Source organism: Amphiura filiformis, chromosome 6 (assembly GCF_039555335.1).
Source record: "Amphiura filiformis chromosome 6, Afil_fr2py, whole genome shotgun sequence".
Classification (NCBI taxonomy): Eukaryota; Metazoa; Echinodermata; class Ophiuroidea; order Amphilepidida; family Amphiuridae; genus Amphiura; species Amphiura filiformis.
This window is the reverse complement of record NC_092633.1, coordinates 57,560,177-57,580,155: the sequence shown is the minus strand read 5'-3', so window position 1 is coordinate 57,580,155 and position 19,979 is coordinate 57,560,177. Positions and strand designations below refer to the sequence as shown.

General features: G+C 35.7%; 1 protein-coding gene across 1 annotated transcript in view; it reads left to right on the top strand.

The window, feature by feature from the left end:
* LOC140155704 (uncharacterized) overlaps positions 1–19,672 on the top strand; it is a 48,731-nt gene extending 29,059 nt beyond the window's left edge. The window contains 10 exon segments of the mRNA XM_072178637.1: positions 503–671; positions 2,471–2,650; positions 3,942–4,043; positions 4,336–4,521; positions 4,854–5,266; positions 5,624–5,774; positions 6,443–6,615; positions 7,549–7,957; positions 7,960–8,497; positions 8,500–19,672. Of these exon segments, the coding sequence (XP_072034738.1) occupies positions 503–671; positions 2,471–2,650; positions 3,942–4,043; positions 4,336–4,521; positions 4,854–5,266; positions 5,624–5,774; positions 6,443–6,615; positions 7,549–7,957; positions 7,960–8,497; positions 8,500–8,807 (2,629 nt within the window). The 3' untranslated portion in view covers positions 8,808–19,672.
* The last annotated feature ends 307 nt before the right edge of the window (positions 19,673–19,979 follow it).

The window sequence follows — 19,979 nt, the reverse complement described above, 5'->3', positions numbered from 1 at the left end:
GTTTTCAGGAAGTTTTCCTGATTTTAGGATATTTTGCTTGGGTTTATTATGTTGGAAATGGTTCATATTTATTTTCAGGGATTTTTTGTAGGTATGTCATGGTTTTGATAGCATTTAGCATGTCTGATATTTTGTATGGAGTATTGCTGAACATCTGTACTGTGGATACAACTTGACAAAGATTTAGCAAAGTGGTGTTAGTGGCCAAAGCTATCAGAACTTTTGTTCAGAAGCTTCGGATGGGTTTTGACACATACAATGAATTACCATGGTGTTTGTCTATCCATCTTTGCATGAAGGGATCCTTATATCTCCCATGCTTCATTTTGTCTTGATTACATCCTTTGATGTCAATACTCTTTCATGGACACACTAAATCAGCAAATATTTGGGTAGGAGTCTCTGTCATCGGACAAAAGGTCAACTTTTAAATACTAGTTCGAACTTAATGATGTGTAACCATCATATTCTGACTTATTGGTAATTTCTTCTTCATTTACAGCATCAAAGCTTCTGTACGAAGCATGGAGGTGTGTAAGAGACCGGCCCAGATCTATGAGAACAATGGAGCAGCGATGCCTGCATCGTTTGCAGGTGTCATGCCACCATCAGCAGCTAGCAACCTAAATATTACATTCAACAATCACCTGAATGCAGCGCTTCAAAACCAGGTACATTTTCTACTTTGTATACACTTAATTTTTTTTTTAAATGGTATGGTATACCATATCCCTTTCCTAAAAGGGTTCTGCCTTTCTGTCATCATACAATATCATATTTAAAAGAGGCAATCTTGACGATAATTAAACATTTTTCTTTAATTTGATATTACCTATAGAAAAGTGAATTAGAAAAATATTTTTGAAAATTTATGTAGAAAATGTCACATAAATAAAGCATCTAGGCTATTTTTTTGTTCTTGTTTTCTGTTTTGTATAATTAGACTAAAATGAAATTCAATGTAAAATGGAAAGCATGTCCCATGACATCCTATATGAAACATTTCCATTAAAATATGCCGGACTTGCACACGTCATCAAATTTGAAATGTCTGCATTCGTCATTGCATGTTTCAGAAGGCAATATATCAATGCTGTACAAACGTTTGTTTGTGCCATTTGAATGCAAGCTGATATGCCATTGGATAGAGCACTATCCATGCATATCACTTGTATCCAAAATTGCAAGAACTTTAAATGCTTTTTGACTACAGTCAACAACAAGGCCCAGAGTGTGTATAAAGTGGAGCAATAGTGGGTGGTGTGAAAGCTCTGGAGACTTTTAAGAGCTTTAAATTTGCAAAAGCCAAGTCCGATCCCACCTTCAGAGACTGATAAATTGAGGTCATGTTTGCTCTGGCGCAGACTGACTTCATTGTTGATGATGGTTTCTTTTTCTGTAGAATTTGAAATAGAGCCGCTTAGATCGTGTTTACTACTGTAAAGCCCAGTATTTTCGCAGCGCAAAATTTTTGTGATTTTAAAAGAACTCGTATTTGCGGCATTTTTGCATTTCCGAAAATGTGATAGTTTTATAGTAGTTTAGTTTAAGTACATAGAGTGTTTATTGTTAACTTGTAGCAGACAAGAATGACAGTGTACTAGATGTGTCTAAGCTTGTACAACAAAATTATAATCATTTTTCTCTAATTGGAGCCAAATGCAATTCAAATGTGCCCAGATATAGCTTTAGATATCCTGACCTGATAATATATATAAAATATGTTGAGAGTTGGCCAGCAACAAATTATCACTGATTCTCGGAAACAAAAATGTTATTAGTTGTTATGTATGTCTTATTTTCCTTATCTGTCCCTACAACAGGTGTTGTTTCAGAAACAATATTATACAAAGTCATAATAGTAATGCATGTTGACATTCAGCTATTCCAGATTAAATCCATACACCCCTGTAGTAGACATGACCTTAATCTCCACACAGGGAATGTGAATTTCAAGGGATTACTTGAATGGATGATTCCATTAGGAATCTACATTCCCTATGTGGGAGATTAAGTTCATGTCCATAGAGGGTGTATGGATTTCAACTGGAATGGCCCATATAAACATAGGAAACCATAGAAACTGCAGACATAATTGATCAGGAACATCATATTTAATGGATACTTGGATAGTGAGCAACAATGCCCTACCCTCCTTAATTAACAGCGATTACACACATTTGTGAACATTCCTCTGACATTGTGTATACGCCATACAGATTACAAAAATAATAAAATAGGATATTACAATGTATGTAATCCGGGGTCGATTTAGAAAGTTAATGTTCCATGCACCACTGGAATTTTTCCTTGAATATGGGCTGAATATCACAAAATTTTGCATGCATAGGCAAAATTTTACATGCACAGAACTAATGTTACATGCACAGAATTAATGTTATAATGCACAACCCCTCAAAATCAAGCCCTCTATGTAATATATATGCTTCATTTATTTATTACTTCACAGAGTGCTTCCCAGTCTCTAGCAAGATCACAAGCTCCAGAATTTCCCTTTCTACAGTACCATTTGCAATCTGGGCCGTACATCCCAATCCCTCCCCCTCAGATTGCACAGAGAGTGTCTCAAGGCTCACAGCAAAGGCCACAAGCCACTGCACAGTACCCAAGATCAGATCCATTTCAACAGGTAAGTACTAACATCCCTAGTCTACCACCATTCAATATACACTATTATATACTTTGTCAAATAAGGGTTTTTATAATTTAATGTATTGAAGCACAAAATGTATCACAAAGCTATACTTGTCATCGTTAAAAAGCAGCAGTGTTCTATACCTAAAAGGCACATACCTTTCAGCGAAGGTTTATTATATTTTACCAACTAGTTCAGGTTAACACAATGCAAAACTTGTTTCTGCTTGGTACATCAAGTGTTTGTGAGGAGTCATGAGAGAACATGATGTGGGAGTGCAAAGCATGAGATGGAGTATTGTGGCCCAAGAGTAGTCCCAGTAGGTTCTTGTATACCACATGTTGCCTCATCATCATATGCGACTCTTTTCCGCAGTGATGTTGCAATGATGTTATACATGTACATGTACATACATCTTGAAAGCCTTGAAATAAAAAATTCTAATGTCTATAATATTCTTGAAGCTTTCTTTTATGACATAAATTGGGGAAGCATCCAAGTTTTTCTGTGAAGTTATTTTGTTAACAGTATGGGATGCAATTAATGATGTGATACAGTTGCAGGAGCTGTAACACAAGACTATTTATTTATTTATTTATTTAATCTTTCTTTAACCAGGGTAGCCCCTTCAGTAACTAGTACTGATCTCCAAGGGGGCCCTGACTACAACATACAAGCACAGTCCAAGTATGACATGGGATTTAATCATTTTATCTGGTTGAAGGTCAAGTAACCTTACACATGTTGTGCATCTGTCCATGCTTTACCTGCCAACTTGGGTGAATCTCAACTAAAAAGTTATTGTCTTTGAACTTGACTTATCTTAGTAGAGCCAAAAAGTGCCCAGATTAGGTCTCTGCCACAAAACTTAAGTGATATGCTGATGTTGTATGTTAGTCTGACTTTAAGCAATGTGGTGATGGTGTGTGTGGGGGTGAGTGTGTAGATACAAACTTGAGGTTCTGGTAGACTTTTGAATCTGGTCGTGATTGGAATATTATCATTTCATTGCCAAATAATGTTTCTGCATCATTAGCAAAACTCTGCTCATATCTGTTTGACTCGTGTGTAAAAATAAATTCACTCTTAACCATTGAGATGGCCATGTCTTAAAACCTAGTATTTTAACAACTTATTTTACTTACAATACATCTACAAAATATGGTTTCAAGAAATTCCATAGTTTTCTGATGATGGAGAAATCATACAAGAAAAATGCATCATATGTTGGATTAAAATTTGTTATAGATTTATGTGATTGATTGATTGATTGTTTTGATTTTAGTCCATACAGATGTACCCATTGCGTGTTGATAATAGTGTAGCTATGGTACACCAAGGAGTCCAGCCTCAGTCACTACAAATTCAACCTCAGGTGTTTTCACAGGTAAAGAAACAGCTCAAACGTTATTTGTTTATGTGTTTGTTTGATTCAATATACATACACCTTGCAATACATTTATATTCCAAATGGTAGAATAGGTGGAAGGGAAGACAGGAGCGGGAAATGAAAAGCGAGAGATAGCCCAATAAATATTTTGAAAACTTGTCTGTTGAATTCTGCAGCAGAAGTTGGAAGGGAAAGAATACAAATACATCAAATAATAATACTCTTTGTTTTGTGGTCATCTCCCATTTGACCTGAAGTGACATAGTCTGTGTTCTTTTGCTTTGGACAGAATTCTTCCCTGAGTAGTCGACACAGTACGTCTGTAGTAGGTGCTGTTAGTCAACATCATGGTGGCGCCAGCACACACTCGCTACAACCAATCGCAATACCAATGTCAGTTGCTAATAGTGTTACACAGCCAGCATGGCCACCGCCTCCTACTGGACCGGCCCAAAACCAGCCAGTGTTTTTGAGGGTAAGTATATACATTAAACAACCCATGTAGTAGGATTGTGGGTGAGCTAGTCCACTTCCCTTTGGACCAGCACAGCTAGTATATCCTAGATTGCCTTAATGAGTGGGTGAGGTGTGATGTAGGAGTAATGTAATTTAACATGCACTCCCTGGAGTTGAAAGAAAGTCTCTGTGTGGGTGTTACTCTTTTATTGTGTGATATCACTGAAAAGGCTTACTACAAGCAAGAAAATCCACTTTCATGGAAGGATCAAACTTTTGAATAGGTTTGTTGATGCTTTTTTGTTATTGTTTCCTCATTCCTTTTCTCCCTTGGTTGTTTACTTGCTGTAGAATGCGCCAGTTCAGTCATGGCCAACCAATGGACAGATGTTTTTATCACCATGGCAACAAGGGGCAGCAGCCATGGCACAGCAGCCAGTCATTCCGGAGACCCAACCTCTTACAGAAACTTGGAGACGGCAGTATGTGCCAGCAGCTCCCGTGTCATGGCGGGCATCCGACGACTCTGGTTTTGTCACCACGGAACCGAGCCCGGCCATGTTTCACATGGACGTGGGCGAATCCTCGTCATTTTACGATCATGTAATAGAGCGCCCCCAGTTTGGATCTAGTCACTATACGCCCATAATGCCAGTAACACCGCAACATTCATTGCAGCAGGGTAAAACGTGGAGTTCAAACTTGCCACTGTCATCTGCACACAATACACATAACAGACTGGCAAGGAAGCAAGCAGGCCACAAGTAAGTCGCAATCATGTGTATAATCACTTACATATGCTCCTTCTAAGGAACACCATGTAAATCTGCATGTAATATGAACTAGCGCCTGCCGCCTGTGTGTATATGACAATTCTGATAAATCACATATTCCAAGATATTTTGGTCACTTAAAGTTACATGCAAAAGGTATGAGACATTAATAACTACTTACTTGTGCTTTGCAATCACCAGAGTTGACAATCCACAAAAAATTTGTTTTAAGCCAAAAAAAAAAAGTTTCATCTCTCTTCTGCTTAATGTGATTTCTGTATGTTATGAATTAGAAATAAGAGAGTGCATCGTTTTTCAGATGTGGTGAACAATTTTTATCTTTTCTAGGACTCAGACAGCTTTTAGTAGCAGTCTTTCGCCTCAGAAGAGCAAGCGTGTACGAGGTAGCTCTCCTCCATCGACCATCACCCAACCCACCACCATATCACATGGATCCGTCTACAAGAACACAGACAACACCAAATATAGGGTTCCTCAGGTAAGGGATAACGACAGGTTGATTGATCATTTATTTTTTTATATATCATGGTCAATTAAATATTTGATAAAAGGCAGCTTTACATATCGTCATAATATCAGCGTAGTGCCAAATAATAGGTTGTTATGGTAAACCATCCGTATATAACTCATGGAATGCCTGGGGGATTCAGCGCTTGTAGGTTGAAGCAAAAAAAACAACAACTTTGTACAGTAACAAATTTGGTAACATCGTAAATAAGGCAAAGAGGTGTGGACGTGGTCACAGCTTTTAGTTTATGCTATTCATGAATATGCAGTTTTCATGACGATATAAGATACAACCACCAAAGGAGTAAAGTGAAAGAAGTAGGAGAAATGAGGGTAAAGTAAATATATGTAAGTCGCAGGCACTTGCTTTTGAGATGAGCTAGAGCAATACTCCTCTACAGCTCCGCTTAGCTTAAGATGCATGTATGAATGTGATTTCCTTTTGACTCTTTGCACTTTAATGACCATGACCCAAATAGCTCTTATAAAGCTCATGGCCCAAATAGCTCTTATAAAGCTCTTTTTGAGGAGACTAGAAGAGCATACTACAGCTCTTTAACCTCCAGACTATGTCTGGTAAAAAAGCTCAGAATAAACTCTCTCTCAATAACTCTATACTACTTTGCATTGCTTTCTCAGGTTACCAAGCAAGAATATACGGGCGAAGCTGATATAGCTATGCCAGATGCGGATACAGATGTGTACAATACAAAGCGAGAACCCATTGTGATTGCGGACTCACCCAGTCCATGTCCTAGTGTTATCACAATAAGTAGTGACAGTGAACCAGAGACGGAGGTTGCACCTAAAAGGTAGGAACTGAATGACTCTCAAGTTATTCTTTGCTTAACCCTAATATGACTAGCCATACACACTATATAACACACAAGACCACAGCATTTTGCGTTGCTTTATTGCTGCAAATCAACAAGCACACATTGTGCCATGCTAAAATATATTATACATGTACTAAGATATCATGCCTACTCCAGGGGTCGCATTTAAGGAGTTTGCACGTCCAGGGACTCCTTACTTTTTGATTTTGGTCATTTTGGACTCCTTAAATCACAAGTAGAAAGTGACCAAAGGGTCTGATAAAAACTGTATGGACTCCTTAGTTTTATGATGCACGGAGGCGTAAATCAGTATAAGAATCGTCGATCAAAAGTAAAAAAATCAAAAAATCAGTAAATCCTCCAAATCATTATAGACCAACGACACTAATAATTTCACTGGAATATTTGACAAGTTCCAAAGTTTAGAATTTCGGACAGGTCGACTCCTTAAATTCTCATTAGACCCCTTAAATGTTGGTGTTGCTGGTACCAAAGGGTCCAGAAAAATTAAATTGGACCCGTTTATTTTTTGTGCTCGTGCTACCCCTGGCCTACTCTAAATACAATAGGGCAGCCTACCACAGAAATAAATGCAACAACTAGACAACTGTGCAACCTCATAACAAAGTGACTGAATATGTGAATGAATGAGCCAGTTAGTGTCTTTTGAAGTGAGTGAATGAATGACAAAGCAAGTGAATGAATGACAAGAGAATAGTAAGTCAAAACTAAAAACAAAAAAATACATGAGACCTTCAAATATTTAAACAGTTCCAACAACAGTTGTTGGTACAGTCCATTTTTAGCATTTTAACTGTACCGTTAACCTCTCTTCTTGCGATTCATATGAACTAATTGATACTGACTTTTTTTGACTAATTTCATATTTCTTGAATGTTCTTCCCATAGCTGTGAGGACAAGCAGTGCTCAGCGTGTAATGACAACGCCCTCACACACTCATGTTCTTTGAGCAGTACAAACAGTGTGCTGAGTGCCAGTCCAGCAGAACACAGGCAGAATTTTGGTTCCTCGTCATCGTCTTACTCCTCTTCCTTGGATGTGCCCAAAGATCAGACTTTGACCAAGTCTCAGCAACGACAGAATGTTGTCAGTTGCCTCACCATTCAAGACACTCCTGAAGGAAGTCCGGTTAACACATTAACAGCTACACCAGCAGGACGATCATCGACGACAAAGGTAGCAGGTCAAAGGTCACACAATGTTATCATCGCAGGATATACCAACACACAAAATGCTAATTTTGTTGAGCCGGCCAAGAGGAGGTGCCACGTAGCAGAGCAAGAAAAGACATTAGCAAGTCGTCGAAACAAACTATCGAGAAGGATTTAGTTGCGAGTTTGAAGAAAGAGAAACCGGCGCATCATTGCTCCGATTCGGCGATAGCATTCATCAATTTGCCCCCGCTGCAGGTGGACACATCATTTGCAGAAGGGTCGCATTCACGGAAAGCTGATAAAACTGCACCGTCTGCAGCATTACCGTTATTACAAAGTAGTCCTATGCACCATAAATCACGTCCAAGTACCTTAAACCTCAACACCCAACCTCCACAGAGCTCCTCCACAGCGTCTCATAGACAGCAACCCAGAACGAGTCGAGTGTCGGATCAGGCATCAAACAACAATCAAACCTCGTTACATCCTAGATACGCCGTAACCAATGCACAAGCTACGCAGGAGTTGGATAGAATCCGTAATGCACAAGTTGCTGTGTATACGTCCCCAACCATACCGTTACCACCGCACTGTTATGCCACGCATACAAGCCCAACTCACAAACCAAAGACTACCCATGCGACTTTGCCCGGTGGTACACAGTATATCTATTCTTATGGGTCAACCCCGGTATGCACTCGCCTATGGGTGCAGGTCACCCATCTTTGTCCCATCAAGCACCCCATGTTCACTATAAAAGTAACATTCCAGGACATATTGTGCCCCCAACTGTACTACACTCGCCTACTCTCCCAGCACACCATGGGGGATACCACCCAAGTCAACCTGGGCCACATCAGTTTCATCACCCACAGTGTACTAGGCCTGTCTACTTGCAATCCCCATCGGGGAACATCTATAGCACATATCCTCTTAGCCCCACCAAAACCAGACCGTATCCCTATCTTTATCAGGGATTGGCAGGGGAATGACTGGCGGAATTGCGTGACAAATTCTCCCATTTGAATTTATAGAGGGCGCTGACAGGTACGATCAGGCCTTATCTTACAGGACATGTAGGCGATGTGTATACTGTTGTGTGCGGTGTTGGACGAATGTTAACTACTTCAAATTATACTTAACATATTATATTATTGAAACAACTGCTTCAGTGGTGTTTCTATAATATAAAACTTACAGCATAATTAACATTTTATCATAGAAATATAGCGCCTGGGGCAATAGCCTTTTTTATGCGTATGGCATTTTTTCAGTGTTTTTTTTTTTTCATTTTTAACATCCATGCGGGCAACATTGCATTCTACTATAATCAAACATTGAGAGAATTTGCCTCGCAAAAGTGGTTAAATTTTGTTTACTTGTTTTTGAATTACGTGTTTGGCATTATATTGATGGTCGTATTGGGTTGTTGTTTTTATTCTGTGTGTGGTAAAACAGTGTGAATTACTGATAATTATTGCATGTCTTTTTGTCCTTGTGTTTGTTTATTTTAAACAGGAGTGCAAGTGTTTTAAGTATACAGGCAAATGTAGATATTTACAAACTTGCCCAAGTCCGTAGAGAGAAAAATATGTAGTGAAAGTTGACTTGTGTACCATTGCGTTTTTCTGTCAACATTATATGGCTTATATAGCAAAGCAGCTGTTAAAATCTATAGCACATACGTAATAACTTAGTTTGAACACACTATAATAACACACCCTACCAATATATACAATGGATTGTTCTTGACGGGTGTTCGTGTTAAAGGGCCAAAAAGTGATGTTCCTGTTTAGGTTTTTTTTTCGGTGTAATATATGTCAAGGGCCAATTAAGATTGAAAGAATAAGTGGAATTGGTAACATTTTCACTGTAGATTTTATCTTTTTATTAGTTTTTTTGTCCCTTGTTTGTACTACTTTACTACATTTTCTCTCTCTCTTTTTGATATTTTGATTATTGACAAAAATGTTACGATTTTTAAACAAAACATTTTACATGCTAGAAATAAATGCTTGAATAGCATCAGCAGATAATTTGATTGATTATTTTATCTTTTTAATTTAGAAATGAAGAGAAACCACCGTAAATATTACACTTGTTTAAAAAAAATTAGCTTGAGTTTCACACCTTTTGACTTTTTGGCCTTTTTGCATCGGATGATAGCTCTTTTGTGAGCACATCTTTTATATCATTTTATCAGTAATATATAATAAAATCAGTGTTTGATGGTTCTCAATATGCTCAAATATTTATTGGTGTTTGTTATATGGATATTTTAAATTGATCAGAAAAAGTGACCACTTTTTTTGTTTTATTGGTTGCCTTGATATGTACTGATGTCTTCTATGAAAACCTTATTTAATATGAAGTTATTACTATTACATTAATTATCTGCACTCTCTATAAACATGCGCAGATCATATGTGTGATGTACATGTTGTAACCATGTGATGTACATGCTATGTTCACATGATGTATGTGTGATGTACATCTGAAATGTGTACCACACTGTCTAACATGAGCAGATCATATGTGTGATGTACATGTTATGACCATGTGATGTACATGCTAAGTTCACATGATGCATGTATAATGTACATCTGAAATGTGTACCACACTGTCTAACATGAACAGATCATATGTGATGTACATGTTATGACCATGTGATGTACATGCTATGTACACATGATGCATGTATGATGTACATCTGAAATGTGTACTACACTGTCTAACATGAACAGATCATATGTGATGTACATGTTATGACCATGTGATGTACATGCTATGTACACATGATGCATGTATGATGTACATCTGAAATGTGAACTACACTGTCTAACATGAACAGATCATGTGTGATGTACATGTTATGACCATGTGATGTACATGCTATGTACACATGATGCATGTATAATGTACATCTGAAATGTGAACTACACTGTCTAACATGAACAGATCATGTGTGATGTACATGTTATGACCATGTGATGTACATGCTATGTACACATGATGCATGTACACCTGAAATGTGTACCACACTGTTTAACATGCGCAGATCATATGTGTGATGTATGTGATGTACAAGCTATGTACAAATGTACGTTTGATGTACACCCACAATATTCACTATCTATCATGTGTGAATCATACATGTGATGTACATGTTGTGATCATGTGATGTACATGAGCATGTACACATGATGTACTTATGATGTACAGTGTGTGCTACAGTCAATATTGCAAACTGTATGCTGTATGTACAATCAAGACACATGTTTTTGTTGTGTTTTTTAACTATTTGAGTCTAGATTTGAGGAGATGTTAGTTGAAAGGCGTTTTTGTCACTTGGCAAAACATGAGTCGGAATTGAGAACAGGCCAGGTTCAAACATCAGCATGACTATACTATATAAGTAACAATTTTAGCAATGTGTTTTGGCTTTGTATAGTAGATGATATAATGGAAAGCATATAGGTGGTTGAAGGGTAAACTAGATGAAGGAGTGCTGTAGTGGTTTGATAATGTCAAAATTCTCACTTGTATTTAATTAGAGTAGTTATTGTGCCAATTGAAATATGATGTATTTTGCAATAGATTGATCACAGTTTGGTGTCTTGTATACCTCTGGGGTTGTATTTTATATATAATATTTGATATGCTTGTCACATGTGCTGTGCATGTGATGTACATGTGACGCACATGTTACAAGCATGGTAATCTTTGATATTTAGCCTTTTAGTGTGGATCAAATTACTTGTATATGTAGGTATACATAAAACTTTGAATGAATTTAGCGATGATTGGTCTCATTTAAGTACCAACATCCACAGTCTTGTATTATATTATTGTAGGATGAGATATGCATATATATTTACAGTAGTTAATGACAAATTATCTTTTTATTCAGAAATAAAATGAAGTGTTTTTTGCCAATTTGAAATTCACCACATTGTAAGTATAACCATTTGTAAAATAATAGAGATTGGACTATTTTTGCTAGAAAATGATAATAAAAATTTGCATTCTGAAAAGTGACAGTATTTTGGACTATGCCTGAGATATGAGCATGCCATGGTGGGCTTTCTGGAATTATTATTCTCATCTGCCAGATTCAAAGTTCAATTTGATGTAAATTTTTGATTGAGTACTTAGCATTGTTGGTGTTTTTGGACACTAATTATAGTATGACATGCTATAACCGAAGATATTACCAACCAACAGCGTGGAATTTGATTTTGACCGGTTATAGATGGGGATAATAATTCTGTTAATGATGAGATAAGGTTTACACTGTATTAAAAGTGTTGATATGTGGTCAGAGAATTGACTGACTTAGAGAAGTTCAAAAAATCCACCAAAAATTGTATGTACAGATAAAGTCTTTGTATATTTTGAAAATCAAAAGGGTGATTGATCCAAACGCTCAGAATGTCATTTATAGTTAATCGGATGAAATTTCAATTATTTAACCAGTGTTTGGCTGTGAATGGCGCTGTTTGATGTTGAATATTTACAATGCAAAAATTATTACTACATGAATATTTCATCATATTTATGCATATTTTGAAGATTAATAATGTCTGTCGAATGAAATTTCTAATGAAGAAACAAGCAAGTGCTATAAAAGACTTCTTTGTCCATTGATGACAAAATTGATGCATTTGTTATATTGGGTTTTCCATATCATTTATGGAAACTCAAGAGAGATATAGTCCCACAATGCATTTCTTCCCTGATTTGCTGTTCAGTGCAACATGGGTCAATAGTAACAAGAAATATCTCAATTGTAAGATTTGGATTAGCTCTGTTAAGTTTATCACTATCAACCTATGTTGCACTGAATAGCAAATCAATCAGTACAGAGAAAAATGCATTGTGGAAGTGTAACATATCACCTCTGAATTGAACTTTATGCTGTAGAAATAATGATAACAAGCATCTTTTTGAAGCCATCAAATGACAAGGGAGTTCTTACAAATGCACCAAGTAGTCATGATTGGTTTGTAATGATGTCTAGCATGCATGCTTTTTGTCACAAGGCTTTTTTATGGTGATTATAATATATATATGCATTCCATGTATTTTGCAACTATATGTTTCCTTATTGGGAGGAGGATATCCAAAAATACACACAGTGCTAGTCCAGAAGTGTGGGCAATTCTGTAGATTTTTGATTCAGATCGTTTGACTTTCTGACGTTACTGTCAAATTTTGATTGTTAAATCGGTTAACTGTATATGGACACTGAAGAGTGGAAAAATATAGCAGAGTATTTGTGAAATCATTTCATTGCAAGCTGCAATTCAACAAAAAAAAAGTCCTACCATTTATTTACATCATTGTTTTGGTCAAGAATGCCAATTTTTTTCTTGTTTTAAAATATCTTAATTTTATTTGCTGTAATTCATATTTCTGCAATTTTTAAACTGGGGGATATAAAGGGCTGTACTATATATTTGAACTTACCTCGGTATAACAGCTATGCATGTTTATTTTTGAGTAGAAGAGGGAACCTTGAAATTGTTAGTAGTCGTTGAAATTGGGATATTTTAAAATGGTGAAGCACAATGGTGTTAAAATGTCAGGTGTCGGGCGGGGGGCTGCTGAATGGGTTATGGCTGACTTTGTGATTTTGGATATACCCATCCTGGATTTGATTGATGTCTTTTCACTCTGCAAATTTTCAAGATAATTAATGCTCATTGTATTTTGTATAATAGGTGCTAGCTTTCCAATTGAAATTCATAACTTGTTGTATATTAAAAACTGCACAGATTGGGTCTATTTTCTTGCTGATAGTAGTTATAGAATGGTGTTTTTTTTAAATCCAACCTTTTTTGTGGAGAATAATGCAGTACAGTATTTGAAATAACCTGCCATCGATGTCCATATAATATGACGTATGTGTCAATTCTTAAAAGATTTTGTGTTTGTAAGTTACTGTGTGCTGTGAGGTTTGGTTGTTTGATTGGATATATTACCCACAATTCAAAGCATTTATTATGTTAGTCCTTTATGTAGTATATATCAATCAGTTTTCAGGTTAGTTTGTAGGAATTTTGCTCAGATAAAAATTTGAATATCTAGAGCATAGGTACTAAAATAATTCTTGTTAACGTAAATCTGCTGGTAAGTGTTGTTACCGTGGTTACTCAATGGTGAAACATTGACACAGTGCATAGTTTATAAACCAAATATGAATCCGACCATGTGTGATTTTTAAGTCCATGTTGGATTCGGTAGTCCACAACATCCTTATTACTAGCTACGAGTGAAAATTGTGCATGCACAGTTCTTAGACATCCATGTTCTGTAGCTCATTGTTAAACTTAACAAACTGTAAAACCATGCAGACATTTAGACAAATCATGCTCATGTTAATGTGAACAGATAGACATTTTCAAAATTCAATTTTATATCCTTCTTTAGTTTTTAGTTGGAAAAATTGCATTATTTTTTAAATATATTTCTTGAAATTTATGTATTTTAATTGAATTCTCCTTAGTATTTAGTATTTGACCCGATATAACCCTAGTCTTGGGCACTATCATTATTATTATTAATTATTATTGCTGTTTTGGCCCAGTTTACTTAGATTAGTTGTCATATTCAAGACAGGTATATTATTATTATTATAAATACAGTAGTTGTATCATTATGATCGTACAATTTGAAAAATTTAGAATGAATATAGAATATTTGGGTAAAATTTGTGACATATTTGCACACGCCAAAGTTATGTACACTTTTAATGGTGCCGGATATTATCAAATGTAATTTTTTGTACAGTGATGTATCTGAATTTTAAAGAAAAAAACATTTGTTCTGTGAGTGAATCCCTAAGTAGTAGGGCTGGGCATTTGGATATTTATATATATATATATATAGGGCTGAGCATTTAGATGATATTATAGGGACCACTTTTAGTAGTGTGTTGGTAGTTTTTGTTTGAATGAAGCAGTTAGTGCATGAGTGCGGTGAACAGAGTTATTAAATATTGTGAAGTGTAGTGAATTATTATTAATAACATGATATTTTGTATATCTTTCTTTCCTTGTAATTATTATTATATTATAATGCTGTAAGCATTCAACGATAATGAGATATGTTGGTAATGATGAATGATAAAAGTATATACTTAAAAAGTGCTTGTTGCATGCATATTTTAATGCCAGTATTAGCCATTCCTTGTTAGCAATAGACAGTAATATTGTGAATTGGGAAGGATAATGAAGAATATTATTAATGGTATCAAATTTCTGGAACTTGGTTGAACAAAAGTGTTGCGAAGAAATGGGGTGAATGGGTCTACATGCTGCCCTATAACTTAATCTGAACTCGGTGTACTAGGTCACAATTCATTTGTACACATACTATGTTATTAACTGGAGTTTGGTTGTGACATCAGTGCTTGTATGTAAGCACGCCTTTGTACATATGTATACGATTCTTCAGGATTAGATTAGCATATGCTATTTGATACTGCGATCAGCGAAATACGCAACTGAGTCACAACCAAATTTGAGGTAGAAACAAAGGGTATTATTCTCTGTCACATACATGACATACACTTTACCAATTACTAATTAAGTTCTTATATAATATTCTTTTCTGTTAATAACTCACATATCTTCCACTTTTGTTTTGCAAATTCCTGAAATCAATTGGAGGGACACTGGGACAGTGTAAGAAATACTTGCAGCAAAAGGTTTTGTATCAGTCACAGTCTTTTGTTCAGTCTTATATTAGTACAATGGGTCCTTTCTTGAATCGCCATCAATAAATTGGAAACATTCTGTGTAAAATGGACTTAATGAAGGATTGTAGAAATGACTGCATTAGGGTTGAGCATTTCAGATGTGTTTTAAGTCTTTGTGAAACTGGTCCCCCGTTTGCAGAAATGACCAGACAGGGGTGTGGTTTCACAAATGTGTGTGACATGTTTAGTGCCCAGGCCAGATGCACAAGTTGAGGCATGGTAATCATGTTGAAGCATGGTAATCAAGTTGAGAATGCCTACTTTTGAGATGTACACTATTAATAGAAACTAAATTATTGACAAATATGTTGACTGAACAAACAAGTGTTTGCGTTTCCTTGCCATTGGTAATGAGGGAGCATTGGTGTCTGTAGAACCAAATATTTGGATCAATACTTGAGCCAGTAATACCAAAGATAATTATGCAAAATTAGTGGGGTACTGCTTTGTGTATCCATTGGTTTAGAATAATATTGACACGGTACAGAGTTGTAAAAACAGGTGTGTTATCTTGACGTATGCCTAAAACTGCTTGTTCATGATGGTGGTACTGTGTTTGGTATGAAGAAGTTAATATAAGTACCTCTTTGCAGAACATTATATAAATGTTTATTGTCAACACATTGCTAATGAAGCTTTGCAAGTTGATAAGCTTTTATTGTTTTCTCAGAAACTTTGACAACTTAATGGCTCAGCTCACTGGCCAAGGAAACATGAATTGGACTGTGACTTCGATACACATCGACTGATACAAATCACCAACTTTTTTTTCCAACTTGCAGTTAATTTATATGTTATTTAATTTGTTAAAGGATTGCATTCGTAAGTTCATGCTAGAATCTATACAGGTGGGGCTTGTCCATATTGATTGGTCATTTGCATTGCTTCATCAACCTATATTATTAAGTGTTTTGAAGTGTGAATGGAATGCCCGTTGTCTTAGGACCTGAACAACCTTCATTGCATATCAATAGTGTCAACTTCCCAAACACTGGAAAGGCATCGTAGATACATTTACCTTTGTGCCTTGTGCTGGATTAAAAAGTTTGAAACCATTATGGGGCACTGATATCATAACCAAAATACTTCCCAAGCACTATTTCCTGGTCTTGAGTTGAACTTTGTTAAATCTTTTTGTTACAAATGCTTTGGTAACTGTAGCATATTAAGTGTATATCACTTGCTGTGTAGCCCAAACTTATGTAACTTAGGTTTCAAAACAATGAACTCAAAACATGTTTGTTTGAATAAACAGCAGGGTTTTAAAGTGCTGCAACCTCCTTTCCTGTATGGTTCTAGCATGTTTTTATGTTTGCATACTGTATTTTTCCATGATGCAGCTAAGTGTTAAATCATCTTGCACTGTAGATCACGTGCAATTGAAGATGAAATGCAAGCACAATCAAAGGTCAAATCATGACCCTAGGAACATTGACATCATTCTAATTAAATTTGATTTCCAGGTTGTATAAATATCTTTTCTGCTGAAAGCAAAAACATGATTGTATAATGAATGAATGAATGAATGAATGATTGATTGATTGAATCATTGTTGAACGTTTTAAACATTTCTTGTGTCTTCACTTCTTATTTAAGATTTTGAATTTTAATTTTGCTGATATGTATTTGCAGTTTTATGTAGAGGATTGTCAATTATTATTATTATTTGCTTGTATATTTTGTAGATTTCGTTGGAGTTTTATGATTTTGCTGTTTTTAGCGTCGATATGAAATTAATTTTTAGGTGCAAGCTTATGTATGAATACCACTTGTAGAAAGAGAAAATATTAATTAAAAATATTAGAGTTTTTATATTTCTTGTAATTAGCTGGCTTAGAAATGATGCAATTAATCTGTTTAACTTTGTAGTGTGTTTTGGCTGTTTTCTAAATACTTGATTATGACAACTAGCTGAGAGATGATGATTGAATGTGAAGGGTATGTCTATGTGTGTTGCCACTGTGTGTTACTAACATAATGATAAGTCCATAAATCACTAATTAATACTGAAATTTTCTCAAAAACTTATGCAGAACAACTTGATTGTGACTTTTTTGTTTTTTTAAATTGTGGATGACTTTGAAAAAATGACTTTTGCAGTCAATTAATTGACTTTTGCAGTGAAAACAGATTAACTTGAAATTTTCTTGTTTTTCTTTGAAAGCAAATACCCCCCCCAAATAAGACATAAATGGTGATTGGTGACAATACACACAGGCATATGCTTTATGTTACCGTGAATAATGATGTTATAAAAGCTTCCATATATGGTAATATTAGTTGTTTTAGAGAGCAAATAGTTGTAGGTGTAAGAGGAAGTGTACACAATTAATAATATGGTGCATACTAAGATTCTGATTCCAAATCTTGCTAGGTTTATTTTTAGTCCTATATATGCAGCGAGGCCCAATTTCTGTTTGTTTCATAACCTTTTGGATGACCACTGAAGTTATCCCACAGTTTACTGCTTTATGGATTACAAATGAGGCAGAGGGAACACTCAGATTTTGATCATTTCTATGTGTCCAATTCTCAAGAAGTAAAACACTTCAAAGAATCTGTTAATTCAGATTTATAGAAGTTTATAAAATTTAAATTTGCTTGTTAAAAATGTTAAGAAAATTGAAATAACTTGCCTGTTGTGCTGCATATAGGATCAGGGGCTCATCTCACAAAGACATACAATCGATTGATCTATTGATTTTAATAGGGAATTATGTGTGGTAAATCAATCGTAAGATCGATGATAAGGTTTTGTGAAATTGGGCCCCTATTGCACCTGTGAAATTTGTGGTCAGAATCTCCCTACACCCTGTGCCTTCAAGTTTACAAGTTGGTATTTGCTAGATTTCTTCACATGTGTTTATGTGGTGAAACTAGTTGTTCCATTGGTACTTTTTAACCTTAAATTATGGTCAAAGTGAAGTCTGGGAAATTTGTTTTTTTGTGACTTCTTGTGGCTTTAAAACGGTGTAATCTCAACATTGAATAGACTTTAAATAACACCCACATAATTGGTTCTTGGAGACACTGCCAAATTTGAATTTTTGTTAAACCAGTTTAGTTGTACCTAAACATGGTTTGTAAGAACTGTGTCTGATATATGTTTATATTAAACATGGTCGGTAAGAGCTCTTTCGTATGTAAACTGGATACACGTCCTGATATATGTGTATCTTAAACCTGTTAGCTGTACCTAAGCATGGTCGGTAAGAGCTCTTTCGTATGAAAACTGGATATGCAGCCTGATATAATGTGAACTATATCATGAATTGCAGTCATGCATGCTAGAACTGGATTTAGATTGGTTCCAGTAGTATGGCCTAGTTCAAAGGCTCAATGATAAATTGCTCTGGCATGGTTTGATTGAACAAACAAATCACTTATGCGGTAGTGTCATCAAGTTAGAGAAAAAATGAATCAATTTTCAAGATGATTTTGCCAAGAACCAGTTGTGCCCATAGTCTTTGTGTTGATTCCCCATGACAAGTAGTAGTATCTGCATGCTGTGCAACTTGTACTATTTGTAAACTGCTGGATACATATTTTGACATGTAGATTTTATGATACCATATCAAATATCCATACAGAATACTAGTAGTGTTAGGCAAGGAGTGTCATCATCACCAATGTTGTTGCTGCTCTTTGTCAACACTGTGGTATCATTATTCTGTTTGGATATATACCAATGCTATGTTTTGAAGAACAAAATGTTGCATGTGTTCACACATGACTAGTGAAAATAGGGTTCCTTATGCAAAGTCAGTCTGTGGTAAACTTAATGCCTTGATGTTAATTGTTTCATGTACCACAATCGTATTTTTGTAATATTTCTTGGATCTTTATACAGTTCATAATATATTCTACTGTACTAGGTTTTGCAAACTTAGCTTACTTTGAAGCTCTCTAATAACAAGTTGTTAATGGGATGATTTTAGCATACAGCATGTTTGAATAGGAGTACAAGGTACAATAACAGGCTGAAATAATCTCGGGCTAATTAGTGCTAAAACAAAGGGAGGTGTGTACATGTAACCTGACTTGATCAGATATTGAAACACCGAAAATGCCAGTGACAAGATGTGATATTGAAAAGGATGAGAAGATGAATAGATGTTTACTATTAGTACTACTGTATTATGTCCTAGTGGATGTACACATCGACGTAACAAAGTCATATCGTTTGTGATACGGATGATTACATGTAGTCTATTAGAATCTTGAGCCTAAAGGAACTTACAGGGTATGTTTGTGTCTGTGTATTGAGTTCAAAGTTTCAATACTTGGTTGCTCAACTGGTACAGGTTTCATATACACCTGTTACACCCCCGTAGTGTAATTTGTTTTAGCAGTAATTAGTTGAGAGAAATAAACAATGCTTTTTGTACAATTTGACATCTTC